The sequence below is a fragment of the Budorcas taxicolor genome, chromosome 1 (assembly GCF_023091745.1).
Source record: "Budorcas taxicolor isolate Tak-1 chromosome 1, Takin1.1, whole genome shotgun sequence".
NCBI classification, from domain to species: Eukaryota; Metazoa; Chordata; class Mammalia; order Artiodactyla; family Bovidae; genus Budorcas; species Budorcas taxicolor.
This window is the reverse complement of record NC_068910.1, coordinates 191694887-191720266: the sequence shown is the minus strand read 5'-3', so window position 1 is coordinate 191720266 and position 25380 is coordinate 191694887. Positions and strand designations below refer to the sequence as shown.

Genomic DNA, 25380 nt, shown 5'->3' with positions numbered 1-25380 from the left:
TCTCAGTGTTCTAAAAGCAGCCAGGGAGGGCAATGTTCTAAAAGCAGCCAGGGAAGACAAGCCCTAATGCGTAAGTGCTATTCATGTCTCTGTTTGCAGCTTGTCTGCGAAGCTTAGCTTTTGGCTTGTGGCCAAAGCATAGACCTTGTCCAAGCTTAGAGTCGGTCTGGGAGGAGATTTCCCAAAACCATGAATACAGAAAAGCATGAACAAACAAACTGGGGGCCGTCACTGCAACAAATCAAACCTGTCTATAAGTCTGAGATTCAACTTAGCAAAAGCAGTTGTTTCTACCTGACACCCAGCTGAAGATGACCCTGAACCACATTGTGATCTGTCCTCGTGTGATGGCAGTGTTGGGAAAACCATAGACAGCCTCCTCAGCCACTCTAGCAGCCTCATCTGCCAGTGAAGGGGGTGATAAGTCTCCCAAGAGGCTGGAGGCAGGAAGTGGTTGAAGGGCCAGACCCGGCCTAGCACCGGAAGAAAGTTCCTGCCTCGCACACCCAAGTGCAGAGCAACCAAGAGGCGAGTCTGGTCTTCCAGCTGCAGAGGCAAGAGACACCATCAGGCTCAGAAATTGGGGGTGGGTAGATTCCCCAGGCAGCAAGGTTTACATTGCACAGTGAGATGCTGAAGATAGCATTTGAGCTGGAGTGACAGAGCGATGGATGGGGACAAGAACATGCGACCATTTCAATACTCATGTAGCTGGAGGAACCAACAAACTGGTTAAGAAACTATCCTATTTCTCAAGAGGAGGGAGGAAGCAATAGAATGAACTGATGGAGATGAGTAGGGGGGACTTCCCTGCTGGTCCTGTGGTTAAGAATCTGCCTTGCAGTGCAAGAGACATGGGGATGCGGGTTCAATCCCTGGTGGGGGAACTAAGATTCCCACGTACCGAGAAGCAACCAAGCCCGTGCTCCTCAGACCACATGCCACTACCAGAGAGCCTGTGTACCGCAACGAAAGATCTCGTGTGCCACAACTAAGACCTGATGCAGCCAAATTAAAACCGAAGAAGAAAATGAGTAGGTAACAAAGCTAGTGGCATCATTTTCTTTTGAATACCTACCGTACACTGAGATTACACTTATTTAGCCTTTGATTCAGTCCTCACAACATAATTAGTCCCAACTTACAGATGAGGATACTGAGTCTCAGAGAGGTTAAGTAACTTGGCCCATGGTCACCAAGCTTGGGGTTCTGACCCAGGTCTGTCCAGCTCCAGAGTCCTGAGGACTTCATCTGCACGTGCTGCAGAGGTGGTCCCCACACAAGAAGCAGAGCTGCAGGACCCTCCTAACAGAATTCTGACAGACCCTAGAGGCCATATGCCAAGGAGGAACACTTGAAGATGTTTATGTAAAGGAAAAGGAGCCATTCCAAATGTAGTATTAGGCTCAAAAGAAGGCAATAACATAACAAAAGGGAGAGGAAGAAATGAAGGAGAGCTCTAACGTATTTATTGTTGGGGGTACAGGGACACCCACCCAAAGAAGGTATTTGCTCTGAACCTTCTTCTTGTTCTGTGATCTAATCTCTACGCGCACACCCTACTCACCTTCCCCAAATGAAAAGGATCCCCTTCTAAGAGGATCATTATAAAGTAAACACATCTAATTGGGAATGACTGAGAGAGCGAGATGGATGTGAGAGTTGGACTGTGAAGAAGGCTGAGCGCCGAAGAATTGATGCTTTTGAACTGTGGTGTTGGAGAAGATTCTTGAGAGTCCCTTGGACTGCAAGGAGATCCAACCAGTCCATTCTGAAGGAGATCAACCCTGGGATTTCTTTGGAAGGAATGATGCTAAAGCTGAAACTCCAGTACTTTGGCCACCTCATGCGAAGAGTTGACTCATTGGAAAAGACTCTGATGCTGGGAGGGATTGGGGGCAGGAGGAGAAGGGGACGACCGAGGATGAGATGGCTGGACGGCATCACGGACTCGATGGACGTGAGTCTGAGTGAACAACGGGAGATGGTGATGGACAGGGAGGCCTGGCGTGCTGCGATTCATGGGGTCACAAAGAGTCGGACATGACTGAGCGACTGAACTGAACTGAAAGAGCGAGACCTTCTGAAATCCACAGGCTAGTGAGCCAGTAGCAGTGAGCCGTCCTTGGGTAGCTAAGAAGCTGGCACGTGCCGAGAGCCAACCTCTTCTGTATACATACATAGGTGGCAGCTAGAGTCAGCATGCAGACGTGTGGGGGTGACACTGAAAGGCAGCAGAAAGAGCTTTAGAGGCACACCTCTTGTTTCATATCTGTCATCACCACTTAAGAACCTCATGCCCTTAAGGTTAGGTTTTCCGCTATTGGTTCGAAATCACCAAGCCTGTCCCCAGGGCATGTCATGGGAAACCCAAGGGAATGGATGGTTTTGAGCAGGTGAAAGCTCCTGGTTCCTGGAGCAAAGGTTGGAGGCTGCACCGGGGAGGCTGCTGTGAGGGAATGCTGACATTCCGCCCAGGTCAGGTATGATTTGGAAATACTGCCCAGTGTTTGCAGCTGAATGGCGGCACCTTCTACGCTCATCCCTTTGGGGCTTGGTCGGGCCGCCGCCGAGCCTGTCCTGGGTGAGGGGTGGAGAGGCTGTGACTTGGATTTGACTTAGGTTGTTTTCTTTTGTGGCAGGGTGAGTAGGGGACAGTTACTGTTGAACCAGCAGATGAGTATTGCCAAGATCTCCCTCAAGGTCAAGGATACAAGAGAATGGACTGTGATGCCTCCCAGACACCCCAGGCAAGGAACTCTGCAGCCTGGATCAGGGAGCCACTCAGGCTTGATGCTTTACCTCTGAGAATGGGGTTTGTTTACAGGAGGGCTTCAGCCTCTTTGTTGCCTCAGGAGGGCAAAACTGTAGGCTGCATGTCAGTGGGCCCACATCCTGTCTCATTGTGATCTCAGCCACCTCTGGGGTTCAGTGCAGAAGCTCTGGCCTTGGGCCCCTCACCAAATGCAGATTCTGGTGAGCTGTCTTCAGGGTCTGTGGGTGTCCTTGCAAACACCCCCAGGTGGAGGCCACAGGGAGTTTCAGTTTTGGAAAGAGCAAACATTTATTTGGAGTCCTAAGTCTGTTAAATCCTGATGGGATCAGCCAGGGTAATGTGTTGTTTTAGCCAGAGATGTCAGAGAGCTCCTGAGGCTGTTGAGTCCCTACCAGGACAAGGAAGTGGGTGTCCCCAGGAGGACAGATTATCTTGGGACATGAAGCACTGGTCCCTGGAAAGGAGTGGGGACTAAAGGGACAGAAGCAGCGCTCAGGTGAAGGTGTAAATTGGGATTTGTTTGTTAACAGGGTTGCTGGATGCTGGACATACAGGCTCATTTGTGAGGTACAGTGTATTTTCATCAGCCTTTTAGCCGGTGTTGTCCTGTGGTAGAAGATCTGACAGGTCCCTTAAAGGAATGGTTCTCAAACTCCCCTGTAGGGCCTTGGGTGTGGTGGTAAGGTGAGTGGCGGCATTGGGGGGGCCCAGTAAGAGACCCCAGGGCTCTGGCTTCTGCCTCATTCCCTGCATAGTTTCTTAAAAATACAACCTTATTGAGATATAATTCACATACAACTCACCCAAAGTGTATAATTCAGTAGCTTTTAATATATTCATGGAGTTGTGCGACCCTCACCATATTAGCAGGTGAGCTTTTATCTGATTGATTTTCTATTGTATTTGAAGGAGAAAAAGATTCTGCTGCTAAAATCAAGTTTGAAATAATGGTTATAATCTTGCTGTGGTTAAGAACCTTTTCTGAAGAGGCTGTGATTTTTTCAAGTTCTATTTTAAACCTCAATGAGAACCAGAAAATAAATTTGGTATCTAAGAGGTGGGCTAAATACCCATAGCAACCATTCCCTTTTTCTCACAGAATGGACATTTAGAGCCACATTTGGCACTTTTGTGAAGTCCTTTTGCACAGTCCTAACATGGTCAGGGAGAAGGAAATGGCAACCCACTCCAGTGTTCTTGCCTGGAGAATCCCAGGGACGGGGGAGCCTGGTGAGCTGCCGTCTATGCGGTCGCACACAACTGACGAGTCGGACACAGTCGGACACAACTGAAGCCACTTAGCAGCAACATGGTCAGAGGAAATTAGAATGGTGGGTGGGGCTGCGAGATGACCCATGGATGCAGCTGAAATGGGCCCAGTGGTCCAGGTTGCGGGGGAGGTCTCTAATTAGCTTATGGGGCTGCTTGATGTAGGAACATATCTTAGACATAGCCCAGCCATCCCTAAAGGTGTTAAAGTGGAGCATGAGGCAGTGATTGATGTTCAGGTTAATTATTGAGATCAAAGACGCAGGGTCATCATAGCAAAGTGTTCATCAGAAATGGTTGAAGAAGTTGGGGATCAGAATGGGGTGTTCATTTCCCAGTCCTTGTAAAGACTGCTTGGGTCTGGCATATACTATAAGGGCTGTCCGTTTTTCTTTGCAAAGGCCATGCCATAAAATCTCCTTGCCTGTTGAGATCAGATAAACGAAGCCTTCCTGAACTGTTTCCGCTCATTAATTTGAAGGGTACCTTCTCAGCCAGGCTGATTTGGGGGCAAAGACATCAGCAACAGCGCTCAATTGTTCTCTGACCAGGATTCACACTGCCCTGCTGGAGAACGGGGCTGATCAGATTCTTTTCAGTTGACAAACTTGGTTTTCTGCCTCAGAAACATGTTTCTTGCCTCTCCTCTCTTCGCAGGACGTGTTCCTGATCTGAGATGAAACCATGAAGAGAAGATAAAATAAACAATAATGCTTTTCCGCAATCGCTTCGTGCTGCTGCTGGCCCTGGCTGCACTGCTGGCCTTCGTGAGCCTCAGCCTGCAGTTCTGTGAGTGTGGGTATGCGTGCTGGGAGGGTAAGGGGGCTTCTCTCTGGAGCAGAAGCCCCCACGGGAAGGAAACACATAGGTCCCAAAGCCTTCGTTCTTTTTTTTCTTTCACCTTTTTTTTAATTGAAATATAGTTGATTTACAATGCTGTTAATTCCTGTTATACAGCAAAGTGATTCAGTTATACGTATATATATATATGTGTGTGTGTGCTGTGCTTAGTTGCTCAGTCGTGTCCAGCTCTTTGCGACCCCATGAACTGTAGCCTGCCAGGCTCCTCTATCCATGGGGATTCTCCAGGCAAGAATACTGGAGTGGGTTGCCATGCCCTTCTCCAGGGGATCTTCCCAGCCCAGAGATCCAACCCAGGTCTCCCGCATTGCAGGCAGACTCTTTACTGTCTGAGCCACCAGAAAAAGAATGTGTGTGTGTGTATACATCTTTTTAAAAAAATACTCTTTTCCATTATTGTTTATCATAGGATATTTTTTAATTGGTGGGTAATTGCTTTACAGTTAGTTTCTGCTGTACAGCATCATGAATCAGCTATAAGTATACATATATCCCCTCTCTCTTGAGCCTTCCTCCCACCTACCCCCCATCCCACACTTTAGGTCATTACCTGTGTTCTTTAAATAAACAGTGAGGTTTCAAACAACTCAGTCTTTTTAGTGTTGGTGCTAGAGGTGGGTGGGTGTACATCTTTGCTTGTGAGGAACAAGAGCAATCATTTGGCCTCATGACATACTTTTGGCTTCTCCCTAGATTCCTCAACTGCCTGGTTATTCCTGGATCCTTAGTTCAGGTTCCCAAGTTGTAGACAGTGAGTGGTCAGCTTGTCTCCTCATGCTGGGCCACACAGCAGAGGTGCTTGGCTTGGGGGCTGAGTGTCCCATTATCAGAGAGGGTGGAGGGGTTAGGTCCCAGTACCAAACTGGGCAGCAGGGACTGTGCATTGGGAAGTCTGGAGTGGCAAGGCAGCAGCATGGCTGAGGAGGCCAGTCCACAGGCCTCACCACCTGCCCTCGGCCCATGCCTGGGGACCTGTGCTCAGGCTGAGCCCCAAATCTATGTCCCCTACTGCTCCCTAAGGGTGGTGGTCCTCAAACACAGATCCAACCAGGCACTTCCTTGGTTGTAACCCTTCAGCAGTGGGTCTCTGAGAGGCACCTTAGCCATTCTGGGACCCCTGTCTCACCTCGAACCCTACACTACAGCCTTGCTGCTGAGTGGCTTGGCATTCTCTGCACATCCAGGCTGCTCTCTGTGCCTGGAGCCAGTCTGTCTGCCTGGACTGTTCTCCTCACCTCCCTTCTATCTGCCTCCCATCCCATCCTCTCCTCCACATGGTTCATTCACCCCTTTCTCCTTCAGGAAGCTTCCATCACTCCCCACCTGGGTATGGGCTTCTTGGTTGTACATCTGGGATGCTCTGAACCTACCCCACTCCTTGCGCTAGCCATGAAGTGAAGTGAAAGTCGCTCAGTTGTGTCCGAGTCTTTTTCCCCTGTAGCTGGCCAGTCTCCTCTTCCACGGGATTCTCCAGGCAAGAACACTGGAGTGGGGTGCCTTTCCCTTCTCCAGGGAATCTTCCCCACCCAGGGATCAAACCCAAGTCTCGTGCATTGCATGTGGATTCTTTACCATCTGAGCTACCAGGGAAGCCTTGCAATATCATAATTTTTCGGTTCTGTGTCTTTTCCTTCTACAAGACTGGCTGCTCTTTGAGAACAGGGCCCATTTCTGCTTCCCTCTTTATCACAGGAACCAGCCCTGCCAACCACATAGGAGGTGCCTCAGGAGTGTTTCAGTGAATGAATGAATCTACACCTGCTCTGGAAAGCAGGTGAACCCTATTTCTCTATCCTTCTGGTGCTGTGTACTTGTAAGCCAAGAAAATATCTGTGTAATGCTGGTAATTGTATTTTTGCTGCTGCCTACCTGCCCTCCACTTTCCTGCTCACCCCAGCAGGTGGGAAGCAACTGCTTGGCCCTCATCACAGCTTAGGATATCTCTGGGAGGAGGTGGCATTGCTGTCACACTCTGCATGATGGGAGGAAGGGCAGGTGGCCAGAGAGGGGGGATGTTCTGAGTGTGCTGAGGGACATGGGAAAGACTTGGCGTTCAGAATGAGTGGTTTGAAGGGAGGAGGCTTTGAGCAAATTTCCCTGCCTCACCTCTGATTTGTGACATATTCCACACACACATCTCGTGCATATGACAGGCACTTCTAATAGTAAAGAGAAGTAAAAGTGCTCACTTTATCCTTCCAGAATAGGAAAATAGATTAAGAGAAGGTGGGCATAAGAAGTTTAAAGATACTCTAGATGGTTAATGAACTATATATAAAAAAAATCTTTTCCAGAGAGTGTTTGGAATTAGTCGTTTGTTTGTGGCTTTTCATTAAAAATTTTCCATCCTTTGCTTGTAGGATGTTTCAATCAACCTTGGTTCTTAGTTTGAGACACTGACAGGTTCTGAGACGTGAGTGTGGGTTACTTGTGTTTGCTGCGTCTCTCTTGCATGAGGTGGTTTCCACGTCACTGAATTGGCCTGTGTGTTTTGCTTATATAACTCCTCTGAAAGTACCGTCTGTTTTAGGAGAGGCAATTTTCAGCCGTACTTATTTTAGGGAAAAATTTTCAGGATAAATTGGCCAGCCTGGGTCTGAGGTCTTTATTCTTCAATGCGTTGGGAGTTTGGAGAGATATTAAGATATGGACCTTCTTACTGCTCTTCTGCTTCTAGGTAAACTGTAACTTTGGAATTTAACAATTTTTGTGAAAATTGAGTTAAATTGCTTTATTTATTTAACCACTTTATTGGTTGCTAATTATTATGTTGTAAGAAACTGGACTAATTCATAATACAAAGATGTCTGCTTAAGTAACACTTATATTTTCATTCTTACCCTAAAATATATGGACTTTTTTTCTTTTCTATTTCTTTTGACTAATTTTTGAATATCAGATTAGCACATATAATTGTTTCAGGTAATATATTTGAGACAGTCAAATGGAACTTGGCTTTCTTATGTTTTAAGTAAATAGTATAATTTTGTTTTCTATGATTGTGTATTTTATTTAGACACGTTGGCAGTTTCATTTTTCTGATGCTTTGAATATGAGAAAGTTATGACCCAGGTTACAATGAAAAAATCAAGTTGCTTAAAGAAGTGTTTCATCCTCTCGGTACAGAAAGTGTGTATGTGTACTAACATATATTTATTAAGTGCTTATGTATGCTGGAGATTTTTCTGCACTATTGGGGTGGAGGTGGTTGGGAGAGGATACAAAAAAGATTAAAGTACAGTTTGTAGTTTCTCAAAATATGTTTATTTTAAATGGTAGTAATGACTCACCTTATGCTAATAAGCATTAATAAGAATCATTCATTTTGTATTTTCAAGTCCTTGATGTTTTTGAGTTTGGAAATACAGTGCTTCTGAAATTCCTGATAATCGAAGAAGGGAACAAGTCAGGCATAAATATCATTAGTTATTCTAGTTAAAATAAGTATAAGTGGGAAAATAACTTCTCAGACTGTGGGACTCCTTCAGTGTGACAGGAAAAGGGTTATGAAGACTTGTGGATGGTTCCTTATTTTGCTGCTTTTTCTGCTCGCTTGTAATCGTCTATTTTCCTGCTTCAACCCTTTCGTTCACGCTCATTTTGTGCTCATTTTACCGCCTTCCAAGCAGTCCCAAAGTGGCAGCGTGGCCGGAGCCCGGCTCCCAGACCCTGAAACCACAGCCTTGGGGTTGAATGCTGCTCGGCCACTTAGCTGTGGTGTGCCTTCAGCAAGCGTGGCCTCCTGGAGCCTCTGTTTCTTATTGCATAAAATGAAGTTCACTGTTGCTGCTTTGAGACATTGGTGTGAGAAGGGAGATTTTGTGGGAGAACCTTTGGCTCGGGAAGCTCAGTCAGTGTAAACAGTACAGAGTCCTGTCACGATGCTTCCTCAGAAGCCAGGGCTCTTGGTATCCCAAATGCTGCTTCAGCCATTGTGGAGAGAGCTTTTGAAGCAGTGTGTGTGTGTGTGTGTGTGTGTGTGTGTGTGTGTGTGTGTGTGTGTGTGTGTTAGTCACTCAGTTGTGTGCAATTCTTTGTGACCCCATGGACTATAGCCCGCCAGGCTTCTCTCTCCATGGAATTCTCCAGGCAAGAATACTGGAGTGGGTAGCCATTCCCTTCTCCAGGGGATCTTCCCAACCCAGGGATCAAACTGGGGTCTCCTGCATTGCAGCAGATTCTTTACCATCTGAGCCACCAGGGAAGCCCCTTTGAAATAATATATTGTGCATTTCTTTCTTTTAAATCACAGTTCATCGGCCATGATAGGGGGTCAGTCTACACTGGTCATTGGTATCTTGGGCAGGGCCCTGGTGGACCAGAGCAGGTTTCTAAGGGAAATGTCCATGGTGGACTGGAAACTCAGCTTCCCAGGTAGAAGGGGGCGGTTAACCTGCCAAAGTGAAGTTGTCTTCAGTATCTGAAGAGCTCTTATCTCTCTCCAGTATCTGTAAGAGGAGTCAGCCCAGCTCTGTGGCCTGGTGACCCGAGACATATTTCAGTTCAGCGGCAGGTGAAGCTTCCTGACTGTCACGTCAAGTGGAGGTGGACTGGCAGGATGCACACCCTGGAGCATCGCTCTGTGAAGAATAGAACAGCAGGCAGGTCACTGGGCCTGATCCCATTTAAAGCCTTCTCAGACTCTTTGAGGTTTGGGGAATTTTATCGTTCCTTGTTGACCCAGGACCTTGAGTTGGCATAGCGCTGTCCTTCAGCAAACATTCCACTGTGTGCTGGGCCCTTGGGGTTTCATCTCTCAAGGGCCAAAGGAGCTGTCTGTCTAGTGAAGGAGAACCCTGAGCAGATACTTGGCACTCAAGGTACAGCGTGCTCAGACAGGAAAGAAGTAGCCCCCCCAGGAGCTGGGAAACAACATGGACTCTGGAGCCAGACTGCCTGATCGAGTCCCTGTCCTGCCACTTACCAACTGTATGAGCTCAGGCATGTTTGCTACCCTCTCCATGCCTCATCTGTAAACTGGGGAGAGGGACAATGAGAGTTTCTGTTTCATCGGGTTGGTGAAGGATATTTTATAATATACCTAGAACAGATCCTGGCACATAGTGATCACTATATGCATGCTTGTTAAATAAAATGATTGAGATGAATTATGGCAGGGTGACATGGGAGGATGGAGGACAAGAAGCCAGCCCACGTAGGAGGTCAGGGAAGACTCCCTCCCAGGGGAGGTGACATCTGAGCTCCAGCCTTGAGGGATGAGTTAGAGTTGTCCATGAGGAAGCTGGGAAAGGCGTTCCTAGCAGATGGAGGCAGGTGTGCAGAGCAAGAGACAGCAGGGCCAGGTTAGTCACCTGTGTGTAGCTGTGAAGGTGGACTATGCCAGGGCCACCTACATCACCATGTTATACCTCGAAGATACTAGAGCCCCTGAAGCAGGAGGACAGCATGCCATCAGATTCGTGTCTGGGAAAGGCTGCAGTCTGGTACAATGTTTGCCAAAGAGTGGTCTCCTGAGCCCCTTGATTAGAGTAGCCCTGCGAGTTTGTTAAAGTGTATGTTCCAAAAACAAAGAAGAGCAGATCTGTGCCCCTCCCCAGGGAGTCAGAACTGTGGTTCCCCCTGGGGATGCTAATGTACACAGAAGTTGGGTGCTGCCCATTCAGAGGCTGGTGGGAGGGTAATGCTCAGAGAACCCGGGGGCTACATCCCCGCTCCAGTTGAAGGCTGAGGATGGCTCTGATGAAGGTGTCGGGCCCAAAAGGAAGGAACAGAGCTGAGAACGTCAGATGATGCTGCGGACTTAGAGCTGATCTGGGGTGCAGTGCAACCAGGGTGGAGAGAGAGGGGAGTGTGACTCGGAGGTCTCGTAGGCTGCCCCCATTCATGCATCCATGCTGTCACTCACACAGTCCCTTCTCCACCTGGGGTGAGTGTGCCAAAGGCTGAAGGAAGTACCCAGAACACGGTCTGGGAGGTCAGCCATGTGGGGCCGATGCCCCCGAGTCTGGATGAAGAGGTTGGGGGAGAGTGCTCTGAGCAAGCAGAAGCAGGCAGCTGGACGGGCTGGTGGGGAACAGGGGAAGAGCTGGGGAGTTGGTGAGGTGCATCAGGGCCGTTGGGGGTACCAACGGGCACAGTGGGTGCAGGTCCTACTGGAGGTGATTCCAGGGCCTGAGCCCAAGAGGAAGCCCGTCGGAGCCCCTGTTTGCAGACCTTGTGTCCAGCATTCCCTGCTCTCCCTGGAGCCCATGGAGGCTACTCCAGCCCCGCAGCCTGTGGGCTTGTATTTTTTGGCCCAAGCAATGTTTTCACTTTGGAAAATTTATTTACCAATGTTTTTAAACTAGCCAATTTCACGTAAACTTCTAGCCCCTCTTTTAAGAACCAGACTGTCCACAAGCCATGGCCCACAGTCCTTTGCAGGGACCTCAGCTGCAGCCGGCTGCAATCTGAGTAGGGGTGGCGAGAGCACCATGCTGAGCCCTGTCAGCTCCGGAGTTTGTGCTCCATGTGCCTGCAGAGGGGAAGGACAGGGCGAAGGTGAAATGTGGGCAGATGGAGGAGGAGAGGCCATGAAGGAGACAGGGCAGCAGCAGGGAGGGGGGCTCCGAAGCCAAGGGGCTGGAAACCTGCCCCAGGTTCTCAGGTGGGCAGCCCAGGAACCCCAGCCTAGCCAGCTTTTGTGCATGTGCGATGTGTGTGCAAGTGGTGTGTGTGTGTCAGTGGTATGTTTATATGATGTGTGTAAGCAGTGTGTGTGTCAATGGTATGTATATGATGATGTGTATGCTGTTTGTGAATGTGTAAGTGATGCGTGTTTGATATGCATGCAAGTGGTGTGTGTATGTGATGTGTGTGGTGTGTTTAAGTGGTGTGTGTATGTGTAAGTGGGCTTCCTGGGTGGCTCAGTGGGTAAAGAATCTGCCTGCAATGCAGGAGACACAGGAGACGCAGGTTCAATTCCTGGGTCAGGAAGATCCCCTGGAGAAGGAAAATGGCAACCCACTTCAGTATTCTTGCCTGGAGAATCCCATGGACAGAGGAGCCTGGCAGGCTACAGTCCATGGGGTCACAAAGAGTCAGCCACGACTGAAGCAAATGAACACAGTATGTATAAGTGATGTGGGTGTGTATGTGTGGGGTGTGTATAAGTGGTGTGTGTATGTGTGGGGTGTGTATGTGTGCGGTGTATATAAGTGGTGTGGAGGGTGTATGTGTGCTGTGTGTATGTATAGTGTGTTTTTATGTCTGGGGTGTGTATAAGTGGTGTGTGTGTGTGTGATGTGTGTATAAATGCTGTGTACGTGTGGGGTGTGTGTAAGTCGCATGTATGTATGTGTGGTATGTTTATGTGTGGTGTGTGTATAAGTGGGCTGTGTGCAGGCACATGTCCAGTAGCTTCCCTGGCACCTTCCTTCCCTGCATAGCCATCATTTTCCTGTGTCCTCCAGCCCGCATGTCCCCTCCCTCATGCTGCTTTGGGTCTGTTGTCTTCTAGCAAAGGGCAGAGCCAAGCTTGGTAGAACAGTGTGTAAATTAAAAGAAAATTGCCTCTTGAGCAAGAGAGCGAGGAACCCCTGCAATGTGCCAGGTGTTGTGACACTCACCTTGGTCCGCCCACCCTGGTTTTAGCCTCAGCCCACTCTTCGAGGGTGGCAGTTGGTATTTGCAGCTCCTGCTCTTCATGGGCCCTTCTGCAGGGCCTTGGCATGTGGTGGTGGGATTTTGCTGAGGCCCAAATACGCATTGGGAACATTTCATGCAAAGATGGGCTCGATAAAGGACAGAAATGGTATGGACCTAACAGAAGCAGAAGATATTAAGAGGTGGCAAGAATACACAGAAGAACTGTACAAAAAAGATCTTCACGACCAAGATAATCACGATGGTACGATCACCCACCTAGAGCCAGACATCCTGGAATGTGAAGTCAAGTGGGCCTTAGAAAGCATCACTATGAACAAAGCTAGTGGAGGTGATGGAATTCCAGTGGAGCTATTTCAAATCCTGAAAGGTGATGCTGTGAAAGTGCTGCACTCAATATGCCAGCACATTTGGAAAACTCAGCAGTGGCCACAGGACTGGAAAAGGTCAGTTTTCATTCCAATCCCAAAGAAAGGCAATGCAAAGAATGCTCAAACTACCACACAGTTGCACTTATCTCACATGCTAGTAAAGTAATGCTCAAAATTCTCCAAGCCAGGCTTGAGCAATACATGAACCGTGAAATTCCAGATGTTCAAGCTGCTTTTAGAAAAGGCAGAGGAACCAGAGATCAAATTGCCAACATCTGCTGGATCATGGAAAAAGCAAGAGAGCTCCAGAAAAACATCTATTTCTGCTTTATTGACTATGCCAAAGCCTTTGACTATGTGGATCACAATAAACTGTGGAAAATTCTGAGAGAGATGGGAATACCAGACCACCTGACCTGCCTCTTGAGAAGTCTATATGCAGGTTAGGAAGCAACAGTTAGATCTGGACATGGAACAACAGATTGGTTCCAAAAAGGAAAGGGAGTACGTCAAGGCTGTATATTGTCACCCTGCTTATTTAACTTCTATGCAGAGTACATCATGAGAAACACTGGACTGGAAGAAACACAAGAATCAAGATTGGCGGAAGAAATATCAATAACCTCAGATATGCAGATGATACCACCCTTATGGCAGAAAGCGAAGAGGAACTAAAAAGCCTCTTGATGAAAGTGAAAGAGGAGAGTGAAAAAGTTGGCTTAAAGCTCAACATTCAGAAAACGAAGATCATGGCATCTGGTCCCGTCACTTCATGGCAAATAGATGGGGAAACAGTGGAAACAGTGTCAGACTTTATTTTGGGGGGCTCCAAAATCACTGCAGATGGTGATTGCAGCCATGAAATTAAAAGACGCTTACTCCTTGGAAGAAAATTTATGAACAACCTAGATAGCATATTCAAAAGCAGAGATATTACTTTGCCAACAAAGGTCTGTCTAGTCAAGGCTATGGTTTTTCCATTGGTCATGTATGGATGTGAGAGTTGGACTGTGAAGAAAGCTGAGCACTGAAGAATTGATGCTTTTGGACTGTGGTGTTGGAGAAGACTCTTGAGAGTCCCTTGGACTGCAAGGAGATCAGCCTGGGATCTCTATGGAAGGAATGATGCTAAAGCTGAAACTTCAGTACTTTGGCCACCTCATGCAAAGAGTTGACTCATTGGAAAAGACCTTGATGCTGGGAGAGATTGGGGACAGGAGGAGGAGGGGATGACCGAGGATGGGATGGCTGGATGGCATCACGGACTCGATGGAGATGAGTCTGAGTGAACTCCGGGAGTTGGTGGTGGACAGGGGGGCCTAACGTGCTGCGATTCTTGGGGTCGCAAAGAGTCAGACATGACTGAGCGACTGAACTGAACTGAAATACGCATAATCATAACGGCAAGCAGGCTCCTGGTCCTAGTCTTATGTCCTGCCCTCAAGCTGGGGGACTTTGTCATTCTCTTTTCTCTGTCTGGTGTACATTTTATGGAGCAAAACAAGTGTCTGAATGATGTGCATCAATTTGGGGATTCATGAAGATCTTAATATGTTTTGGAGGCAAAAGGTTGGGGATGCAACCCTTAGAATGCCGTGGCTCTAATGTATTTTATATTTTAAAATCACAATAAGTTTCCTCCAGGGTTTTTATTTTGGTGAGTTGAAGTCGAAAAGAATGAGAAATTTAAAATTAGGGCTTGCATTTTTAATCTATGGGTTCTTAGTTTCTAAGTAGAATTTTTATTTAGTATTTCTTAAATTAATCATGATCATTTTCTTGGAGATTTATTTTGTTTGATTTTTTAATCTTTATTTATTTATTTATTTTTGGCTGTGTTGTGTCTTTGTTATTGTGCGGACTTTTCTCTAGTTGCACCGAGTAGGAGCTATTCCTTGTTGCAGCGTGCGGGCTTCTCATTGAGGTGGCTTCTTTCATGGAGCACAGGCCCTAGGGTGCATGGGCTCTGTAGTTGCACCTCCTGGGCTCTAGAGCACAGGCTTAGTAGCTGTGGTACACTGGCTTAGTTGCTCCGCAGCATGTGGGATCTTCCAGGATCAGGGATCAAACCCGTGTCTCCTATATTGCCAGGCAGATTCTTTACCACTGAGCCACCAGGGAAGCCGCTTGTTTGATTTCTGAGAATTTTCATTTTAGTTTTTCTTTGAATGTTTTGGGTGTAACTGCCACATTGAGTTAAATATCTTTGGGTAGAAAAAAAGTTCTATAGATAAGTGACAAAGTTAAGCTAGACAAATCAGTGTCTTAAGTTCATGTCATACTTATTTTGGAGGAGGTATGTACCAGGTGGGCCCTTCCATGAACTAAAAATGGGACACATTTATGTCTGTGGATCATTTCTAGTTTTCTTCCAGGGTAGAGACATTGTTTCTCTCTCTCTCCCTCTTTCTTCCTTCTTTCTTTCCCTCTTTCTTTGTTTCTGATCTTAGAGAGTTTCTCCTAAGAATAAACTGGAGGATAGAGATACATGCTCAAAGATGTTAGTTGCAGCCCTGCTTGTAGTAGGAAAAGGGGGTCAAGAGCCAAAATGTCCAGCAGGAAATACTCCTGCATCCATTACACCATATTTACATAGACATATCAGTATTGACTTGAACAGTTGTCCATAATATATTAGCTTAAAAGACATGTGGTACCTTTATGTGAGTGTGTGTGTGTGTGTGTGTATGTGTGTGTGTAGTCAGCGGTATTGATTACGAAGGTGAATCTCCTTTTTTTTTTTTTTGGTTAAATAGACATTTATTCTGTTATTATATAGCTGAACAATCTCTACACACAAAATAATATGGTTTAAGTTTTTTTGAGTTGGAAGGAATTTGGGTTTTAAAAGGTTTTGCAAGCCTGCTTTCTGGAAATCATTTAAGTGGGCCTTTTTAAAGACCCTTGAAGAAAAAGAAAAATTGGTTCAAGAAAACCAGCAATTAAATTTCAAAATCAAACTATTTATGAAGATAGCAAGCCAAGAATTGGGACAATTCCTCTTCTGTATTTCCTGCACTCAAATCCACCCTGGGAAACAGAAGCCTCGTCTACAGGAAGACATGATGGAGCAAGTGGAATGAGGTGGTAAGGGCAACCACAGCTGGTGACCTATCAAGTCTGGAACAGTGAGGCTGGTTGGAGTAGGGATGGGACTTGTAGACAACACAAAGTTGGAGGCTAACTGAACTTGCATTGACACCAACGGCATGAGTTTTCTCAGTAGCCTTTTAAGAATGGAGTGGCTTGACCCTAGAGAACAGATTATACTTAGCAATGATACTTTTAAATATAACCACCCCTATTTCCCCATCCCTTAATGTAGCTTAGAGAGTTCATGATGGTCACAAACTAATACTACAGATAAAATATTTAACTTTTTGATCCAAGTTTTTCCTATCATCCTACACTTGAAAGGGATCTGATGAACACCAAGCTCCCAACTCTTAACATCACTGCCTTACAAACCTAGGTCTAATAACTCCCCAGTCACTTATCTAACGTTCGATTTCCATCAGTTTTAATTGACACCAGTGTAAATACAGCCATTTTGCACGAAGTTCAGTATTCTACAGACCCCAAAGCCTGAACCAGGAGCTTTATATGAACTTCAGTGGTACCATGGAGGCCAAGGCAATTTAATTTAGGTAAACCAGGATTTGATTCATTTGTCAGAACCCTCTTGCAACAGGTCTATTCACTTCTCTTAAAAATGGTGGCATTACTTTACTTTTTGCCTTTCAGAAGCAGCAGTTACACAAATGTAGTATTAGATTAAGCCTAAACATGGGCCCTAGTCAAAAACTTCATTATTTTTCTGCATATGATCATGAGAAAGGATCAGGACACCCTTCACATTTCCAAGGAAAATCCAACTGAAAACATTGTCCCTGCCAAACTCCATAAAACTGCAGAGCATTGCATCACCCCAGTAAAGGTGCAGGTCTCACCACATGCATCAACAAATCTACAGGGTTGTTTCTGCACTCCTCTTTTACAGAATTTTACACCTATTGTGCCAAACAGCATTTTAAACACAGACATATCAACTCCCTAATAAAGCAAAAACAAAGGCATTTCCCTTATTAAAAACAAGATATACCATCACTTCATATACACTTACATGTGTAAGTATAAGTAACTTCAATAAGTTCAAACATTATTGCACTTTAACTTTCATAATTTGACAGTGCATTCAATGAAGCAATCTGTAGGCACTAGTTTTAACAGACAAATTAAAAAACACTTTTAAGCAGACAAGAACGTCCTAAATTGTTTATTAGGTAAGAACTTTACCAACATTACTTATGTTAGTGGTAGCGGTGGAGCTGGAGAGTATTGCGCCTTCTCCAAGCTGCACGGCGAGAGCCTCCAGTAGTGTGGTGGAGCTTGTGGCCCTTGCCCAGGGCGCGGCTTCTTTCTGCCTGCAGACATCAGCCTCCACATCTCCCTGTGCTTGGGGACTGGTTTGGTGATCACTGAGTGTCAGGGTTTCTTCTGATAGCTTTATGGAGTGGATCAATGAGGATAACCTCAAAAAATTTGTATGTAGACTCCACCAACCCAGTAGGAATTCAGGATCCTCAGGGCCCCACAGTGGCGGCCAGCGCGCCCCTCCGCAACCAACTGCAGGCTTCGAGCAAACGGGAGCTGGTTGACACCATGGTGGACAGACTTGCCATAGATGGCGCCCTTAGGAACTGGGCGTTTGCGGCCGCCGCGGCGCACACGGATCCGGTATATGACAGCCTTGCTTGGCCTTGCGGCCAGCCTGCGCGCCTTGTCGGGCCGGGTGGGGCGCGGACGCGGGGCGCGGTGCAGCGCTGAGAGCTGGCGGTACTGCCAGCAGCACGTCCGACTGCTTCCTCCACAGCTCCTGGATGTACTTGTAGGCGCCCGCATCGGCTCACCCTGATGGCTGCTGCCTGATGGAAAGGATGAATCTCCCATTTTAGAAGAGAGCAAGTTATCAGGACTCGTTAGTAAAACTAGAACGTGTTAGCAAAATGAGTCAGTGAATTCAGCAGAGTATGTGCCGATTGCCAAGACTGTACGAAGAGAGACAAATAGGAGAGGAAGCTGCGGGACGTTGACCCTGGAGGAACAACTGAATAGAGGTGAGCCAGGGACCCAGTGGGAGCCTGCCTGGGCAGAGTTTGCACTGATCAGCTTGGGCCTCATTTCTCGTTGTCTTGGCAACAGGGCTCCAAGCTGACGACATTAATAAAAATGAAAACCAACTTGAAGTGAGATAAGTGGTAATCAGATGCACAGCCCTGTGATATTGGTAGCACTCTGCCTTGGGGGAAGGGGTTGGAGGGGGAGGTTTTTGAGACTGATCAGAAACAAGGTCTTGAGGGGGACAGAATCTGAATCCTGAATAAGAAGGTGCAGTCAGGAATGCCCGCAGAGACATTGGAGCCATCTCACTGCGCTTCCTGCCAGCGTGGCCCCAGCACTGGATGCCTCACTGGGGCCCAGCAGAGCCGCCGCCCAGGATAGGAGAAGCAGGGACTCGGCCACAACGCAGGGCCCTCTCTGATTTATCTGGTTCTGGCTCCAGCATGATCTCTTGCCCTCCCCATCTCCTTCCTTCTTTTTCCTGTGTCAGCTAAGGGACTGGACCACACTGCCCTGGGGTTTGCTTTATGGGGAACTCGGAACCCAGCTCTTCCTCTCCCCAGCCCCAAATATCTACCAGAGGGTGAGATCAGTCTTCACAGTATCCAGATACCTGCAGGCACGAACCCCCCTGCAGCACATGCTCTCTCACTCAGGTGGCCTCCCTAAGACTCTCCCATCCCCCTGACCGCTCTTCTTTTTTGACTGTTTTTGTAGAAACAAATGACCAACCTTCACCCACTTTCCTGGGCTGTTGGTTTGGTGACCTCAATGGGATACAGACCTTTGAGACACAAAAAACTTTTTGCTGCTGGGGAAGGGGCAACAATGTTCTTGAGCCACAGTGACCCTGTCACCATTCGCACTGGAGCAGGGACTGGAGCACCATTCATCTCCGGCAGGACTTCCAGCCACACACACTACAGCGTTCACTGTGGGTTCTCTGGGTGGTAGGAATATGCATGACTCACTTCTTTTTATACCTTAGTATTGGTGCCTATTTTAGGATGAGCACATGTCTATATGAACTGTAACAATCCTTTTTCATTTTGTAAAATGAAAAAACCTCTACTCGAGGGTGTTGAAACTGGAAACCTGTTTCCAGGTGCGTTGCGTTCTTAACCTGAGTCCATGGACGTCTGCGTTGTCTCACATGGTTTCAGAGGTGCTATGAACCCCCAGAAACCAACTCTAAAAGAGTGTACACAGTCCTTTTTCAGGGCTGAGGATCAATAGCTTTTACCAGATTCTCAAAGGTAAGGTAGAGAGGATCCAGGCCCTGAGGTGGTTGAGGATGGCTGGGGCTCTTTTCATAGTTCTTTTTGGGGATCTGTCTTGGATGTCTGTCTGATTTCTAGTTTCTGTCATGATTCAGAGTCTTTGGCACTTCCAGCATCTAACCCGAGGGACCCTGTTTGGTCACAGCCAGTTTGCAGTGGCCCCAGAGGAATGCAAGGAATGTTTCCTGGCCCCTCCAGGAGGCTGCACCTGGGCTTGGGCTCAGGTCACAGTGGGACCCCTGCCCCTTGCACTCTGGCCACCCTTGGGGTTAGGTCTCAGATGTCAGAAGGGGGTCGGGCAGGGAGGAGATAAGAACTTGGAACAAACAGCCTAGGGCAGGAGCTGAGTCCTCAACCCTGTGAGCACCCCCACTCCCATTGTGGGGCTCTGGTGGTCTGGCTCTGGTTTTTATTTGAGAATCACACACATTTTTATACTCAGTGCAGGCTAGAGAAAGAACGAACATTAAAGACACGTTAGTGGATTAAGGAAGCCTAAGGGAATTATGGGAGTTGTCTGTTAGAGCAACTCCAGTAAAGAGAATTCAGGGCAACTAGCTGTTAAATAACCTACAACAAGAGGATGCTGAATCCACCAAAGAAAGATACCCCACATCCAAAGACAAAGGAGAAGCCTCAGCAAGACAGAAGGAGGGGCACAATCATGATAAAATCAAATCCCAAACCCACTGGGTTGGCAGCTCACAAACTGGAGAATGATAACACCAAAGAAGTTCTCCCACTGTTGTGAAAGTTCTGAGACCCCACATCAGGCTTCCCAGCCCGGGGGTCTGGCAAAGGGACTGGGAATACCCAGGGAATCAGACTTTGAAGGCCAGCGGGATTTGATTGCAGGACTTCCACAGGACTGGGGGAAACAGATTCCACTCTTGGGGGGCACAAACAAAATCTTGTGCACACCAGGACCCAAGGGAAAGGAACAGTGACCCCACGGGAGACTGAACCAGACCTACCTGCTGGTGTTGGAGGGTCTCCTGTGGAGGCGTGGGTCGGCAGTGGCTCACTGTGGGGACAGGGGCACTGGCAGCAGCAGTCCTGGAAGGTGCCCCTTGGTGTGAGCCCTCTTGGAGTTCACCATCAGCCCTACCATAGAGCCATAGACTCCACAGCAGGGTCGCCTCAGGCCAAACCACTAACAGGGAGAGTGCACCACCCCCATCCCATCAGCAGACAACTGGATTAAAGTTTTACTGAGCATGGTCCTGCCCATCAAAGCAAGACTCAGTGTCTTCCACCACCAGTCTTTCTCATCAGGAAGCTTGCACAAGCCTCTTATAGCCTCCTTCACCAGAGGGAAGACAGAATAAGCAAGAACAACTACAGTCCCACAGCCTGCAGAACAAAACGCACACAATCCGGAAAGTTAATCGAAATGAAAAGGCAGAGGGTTATCTCCCAGATGAAGGAACAAGATAAAACCCCAGAAAAACAGCTAAATGAAGCGGAGATAGGCAGTCTTCCAGAAAAAGAATTCAGAATAATGATAGTGACGTTGATCCAGAATCTCAGAAAAAGAATGGAGAAGATGCAAGAAATGTTTACCAATGAAAAACTAAGGAACAAACAGAGATGAATAATACACTAGAAGAATTAATAGCAGAGGAGCTGAGACAGAAGTTCTGGAAGACAGCATGGTGGAAATCAGTGCCCCAAAATATAGAAAAAATAATGAAACAAAGACGGTCTCTGGGACAACATAAAAACACGCCAACATTTGTATTTTAGGGGGCCCAGAAGGAAAAGACAGAAAGGACCCGAGAAAATATTTAAAGAGTTAATAGCTGAAAAGTTAACTAAAATGTGAAAGGAAATCGTTAACCAAGTCCAGGAAGCACACAGTGTCCCAGCCATGATAAACCCAAGGAGGAACACATTGAGACACATGGTAATCAAATTGGCACAAATTAAAGACAAAGATAAAGAGAATTTAAGAACCTTTTGAGCTTTGGGGAGGAAGAAATCGCAGAGATCAGGTGACAGGACTAGGGGTGTTTAACTTATAAGAAGGTGTGTTAAATAGTTGGGTGAGCTGAACTATTTAAGAGAATTATGGCTGCAGGGCTGACTCAGGACAGACTTGAGTGATGAATGGTGAAGTGACTACAGTCGTTTAGGAAGGTGATCAGCCCAGGGCTGAGGTCCCAACAACGGTGAAGCAGACTCTGGAGCTAGGAAGGTGAAAAGCAGGTGGTGGGGCCATACCTTGGCCCCACCAGGTTCTTTGCTGGTCCAGTCAGTGGTGAGACCTGTGGGGCAGCTGAACCCAGAGTGGTGGAGACGGGTCGGCCAACACTTGCCCACCTGCCCTGGGACACCTGTGGATCCTAGATACCTGACTTCAACCTGCCAGGGTGTCTATATAATCAGAGGAAGAGTTGATAACTAAACAGCAGCAGGATAACTAAATGACTAGGGCAGGGATGGCAGGAGGCAGGGGTTCTGGGGTCACCTGATTCCTCCATGTGGGGAAGCTGTCTTTCCTGGAAAGGGCCTTTATTGACCCAGTTGGCTAATGCCAGGTCCCATCCCTGGGACCAGCATGGCAAGGACAGGGTCCTGGAGGAGGGTCATGACCACCCCCACCACAGCATGGGGTTGACCTGGGAGAGGAGCCATCTACAGAAGGGAAGGAGAGGTGGTTCTCTGACCCTCCGTCAGAATCTCCTGTAAAGGGCAGCATACAGCAGGTTCTGAATGCTAGAGCAGGTGGAAAGAGGCCTGGAAGCAGGTAAATTCTTGTCCCCTGCCCTGGGCCAGAGCCCCCATATGGAGTGAGGAGCTGGAGATGGTGGGCATGGGCTTGGTGCCCTGGAAGAGAGGCACTGACCTGTCTTCGTGAAGTCACAGTGATTCCCAGGTCGTGACTGGCTGCACACACACAACCCGCTGAGCATGTAGAATAACTAAGGGGCCTGAAACCAAGGCCAGACAAGAAGGAGCTTGCACCCTAGGGGCTAGGGTCATGATCTCACCCTGACTCTGGACTCGTTCTTTCTCTCCTTTCCTCTCTCCCATGGGGGTCTTCAATAGAATAGATAAAAATTAAAAGAAGCAGTTCATTGTTGGATGAAACATCTCTCTTCAGACATGTTCATCAAGTTGGCTGCTGAGCTGAGACTTGTTGATAGATGGTATTTCTTCCGAGCCTCTTCTTGATCACTCTTGTGGTGACTTCCCAGTTTCTCCTCTATATCCGGTTTGTTTCTGCATTATTCCTACACCCAAACCAGCCCCCAGGGTATGCAGAGGCACTGTGGCTGAGAAGGACATTTCCCCATATGCTTTCTGCTCCCGTTTTCTTATTTAATATCTTACCACCCTCCTCAACTGGATTGTAAGCTCTGGCAGAAGGACAGCAACTGGAGTCTTTTATTCTCTGAAGAATTCCTAGTAGATGCTCAGTAAATGTTGGATAGCTGGATGGGAGATGCCTAAATACCAGGCCTGACAGGTCAACAGGCTTACAGGGCAAGTGACCCCAGGCAAGTCCCTTGACCTGCCTCTGCCTGAGGTTCATGCCTGACTGATAGTTGCTCTTCCTAGGATGAGGTGAGGTATAAGGCTGGAGAAAGCAGCACCAGCCAGTTTGGTTTGAATTCTAGTCACAGCTACAGGGATGTTTGGTAATGAGGCATATGGATCCTTCCTCTGTGCATTGAGGGATGAGGTGGGTGGTGAGACAAGGGAGGGGCCTACATGAAACAGCATCTGATTGTCTTACTCTCATTCTAAGAAGTTTGCTAGTTGCTTTTGTGTGTGAGGGGGCCCAAGGGACTGCTTTAGAGGTCATGTTCTCTGCCATTCTTTGACCTTGAGACGTAACTGGCATCTTTTTATACAAGAAGGTTTATGGATGTGATGACGGGATGAAAGTGATTATACATGTGATGAACAGGTACAACAGACATAAATGGGAGAGACTCATATCCCCAGGTGGCGTATGAAGTCTTCTATTGGGAAATCACACCACAAAGAAAACGTGCCCATTGATACCGAGTTAAATATTAATAAAAGGTGTCTCCTATTGTGTCATTGTGTTGGCCACAAGGATACAGTGGCCCCAGGGCACTCGTGTCTGTTCATGGAGCTTTTTACGCCTACATGACACCTCGTTATTCTTCCATCTGTTTGACTGCCCACTGTTCCTTCTGATGCGCCTACAGTTCCTTATTCTTACCCAGTGACATATGAGCTGCGTGGGATCAGCAGAGTTCCTACGTGTCCTCAGGGCAGTGGAGGAGCTGGGGAGGCCTGCCAGAAGAAGCCGCATCCTCCAGCCCCAGGCTGCTCCCTTACACCTAAGTCTGCCCTTAGCCCTCTTTTTGCTGTAACCTCACATTACAGAAATGGGGGTGGCAGCTCTCTGGGATCTCTCTTATAATGGCTAATCACATTCATGAGGACTCCACCCTCTTGACTGAATTACTCCCCAAGGCCCCTCCTCCAAATACCATCACACTGGCAGTTAGGATTTCAACATGTGAATTTGGAGGAGCATGAACACTCAGCTTAGGCTTCCCAAATGGTGCAATGAATGGTAAAGAATCTACCTGCCAGCACAGGAGACCCAGGAGATGCAGGTCAGTCCCTGGGCCCAGAAGATCCCTGGAGTGGGTAATGGCAACCCACTCCAATATTCTTGCTGGGAAAATGCCATGGGCAGAGAAGCCTGGTGGGCTACAGCCCATAGGGTCGCAAAGAGTTGGACATAACTGAGCACGTCTGAGCACAGCACAGCAAACACTCGGCTTATAGCAGTTCCAGCAGGCCTTATCCCATGTGCTCTCAAATCAACCAGCAAACTGTGAGGACTCTGGGGTGCTTAGGGACCCATGCCCCTCTGTCCCAGGGTCACTCGTATTATGTCTCCTTAGCTTCAGCTAAGTGGCCCAGATTCAAAGGGAGTGTGCCCACAGGCATGGCCAAGGGGCCAGCACCTGGTACTGCTTAATGAAAGATCAGAATCAAGGACTGAGGGGTGCCACATGGCTGGAAGGGCTGGGTCATTAACATGCTGCCTTAGGACATGTACTTCCCCCCCACCTTCTTTATTTTATTTTTGAACTAATTTATTTATTTTAATTGGAGGCTAATTATGACGTATACTTTTTATTGTCCTCTTGTTCTGGCACAAATTCTCCCCACCATGGTAAATTACCTTTGGACACTTGAGCTGTGTGTTAGCAGTTCCAGACCTTCCTAACTGTTAGGAAGAGAGTGGCTTTAGGACAAACTGAAGGGCTTCTTTAGTTGGTGAAGGGCCAGCTCTAGCTCTGTGGTTGTTGTTTCATCATAAGTAAGGAATGAAAATATGCTTATTGAAAAAAAAGTATCAATATATCTAGACATGATAGAAATATACATATATTTGTATACATATAGAATGTAAATAGTATGTAACATATGCTTATTGTAAATACATGTCAGTATCTACATATATATATATGTATGGATTTATAAAACAATGTAGACAGTCAGAAAAACAAGTGAAAATACTTCTTTATACCCCATTCTACCCATTCCCCAAAGGCTCTTTTGGGGAATGTCCTTGTAGACATTTTTCTGTTCATTTACATAATAAAAATGCCTATATATTCATATACTTATGGTTAATTTTTTCTTTCCATAAAAAGGATTATGTGAATATCCAGTGACTTGGTTTATTCACAAAAATCAAAGAATATTTTATTATTTTTCATTCTTTTTAACCTTGACAGAATATTCCACTGTGGGTGTTACATTCTGTTCTGCTGATAAAAGATATTTAGGTTATTTCCCTTTTTTGTGTTACTATATACAGTGCTGCAGTGAATCTCTTTGGCCATATGTCTTGGTGATGGGAATTGATATTTTTGTTGAATAGATTCCAGGAGATAGAATAATAGGGTCATGGATAAAGTACATGTAACATTTTGGTGGTGATTGGCAAATACTCCTTCCTAAAAGTCCTTTCAACTTCCTCTCTCACCTGAAATATAGGGAAATGTAGGTTTCAAACCCTGGCCAATACTGATATTATTGTTATAATGTGGATTTCTAATCTGATGGAATGGAAGGAATCCTATCCTATTGTTTC

The 25380-nt window shown here is 47.0% G+C and overlaps 1 protein-coding gene across 1 annotated transcript in view; it reads left to right on the top strand.

Annotated features, from left to right (window-relative positions):
• Window positions 1-4734: 4734 nt before the first annotated feature.
• PXYLP1 (2-phosphoxylose phosphatase 1) overlaps window positions 4735-25380 on the top strand; it is a 40689-nt gene continuing 20043 nt past the window's right edge. The window contains exon 1 of the mRNA XM_052643492.1: window positions 4735-4834. Within this exon, the coding sequence (XP_052499452.1) occupies window positions 4756-4834 (79 nt within the window). The 5' untranslated portion in view covers window positions 4735-4755. The remainder of the gene's footprint in view (window positions 4835-25380) is intronic.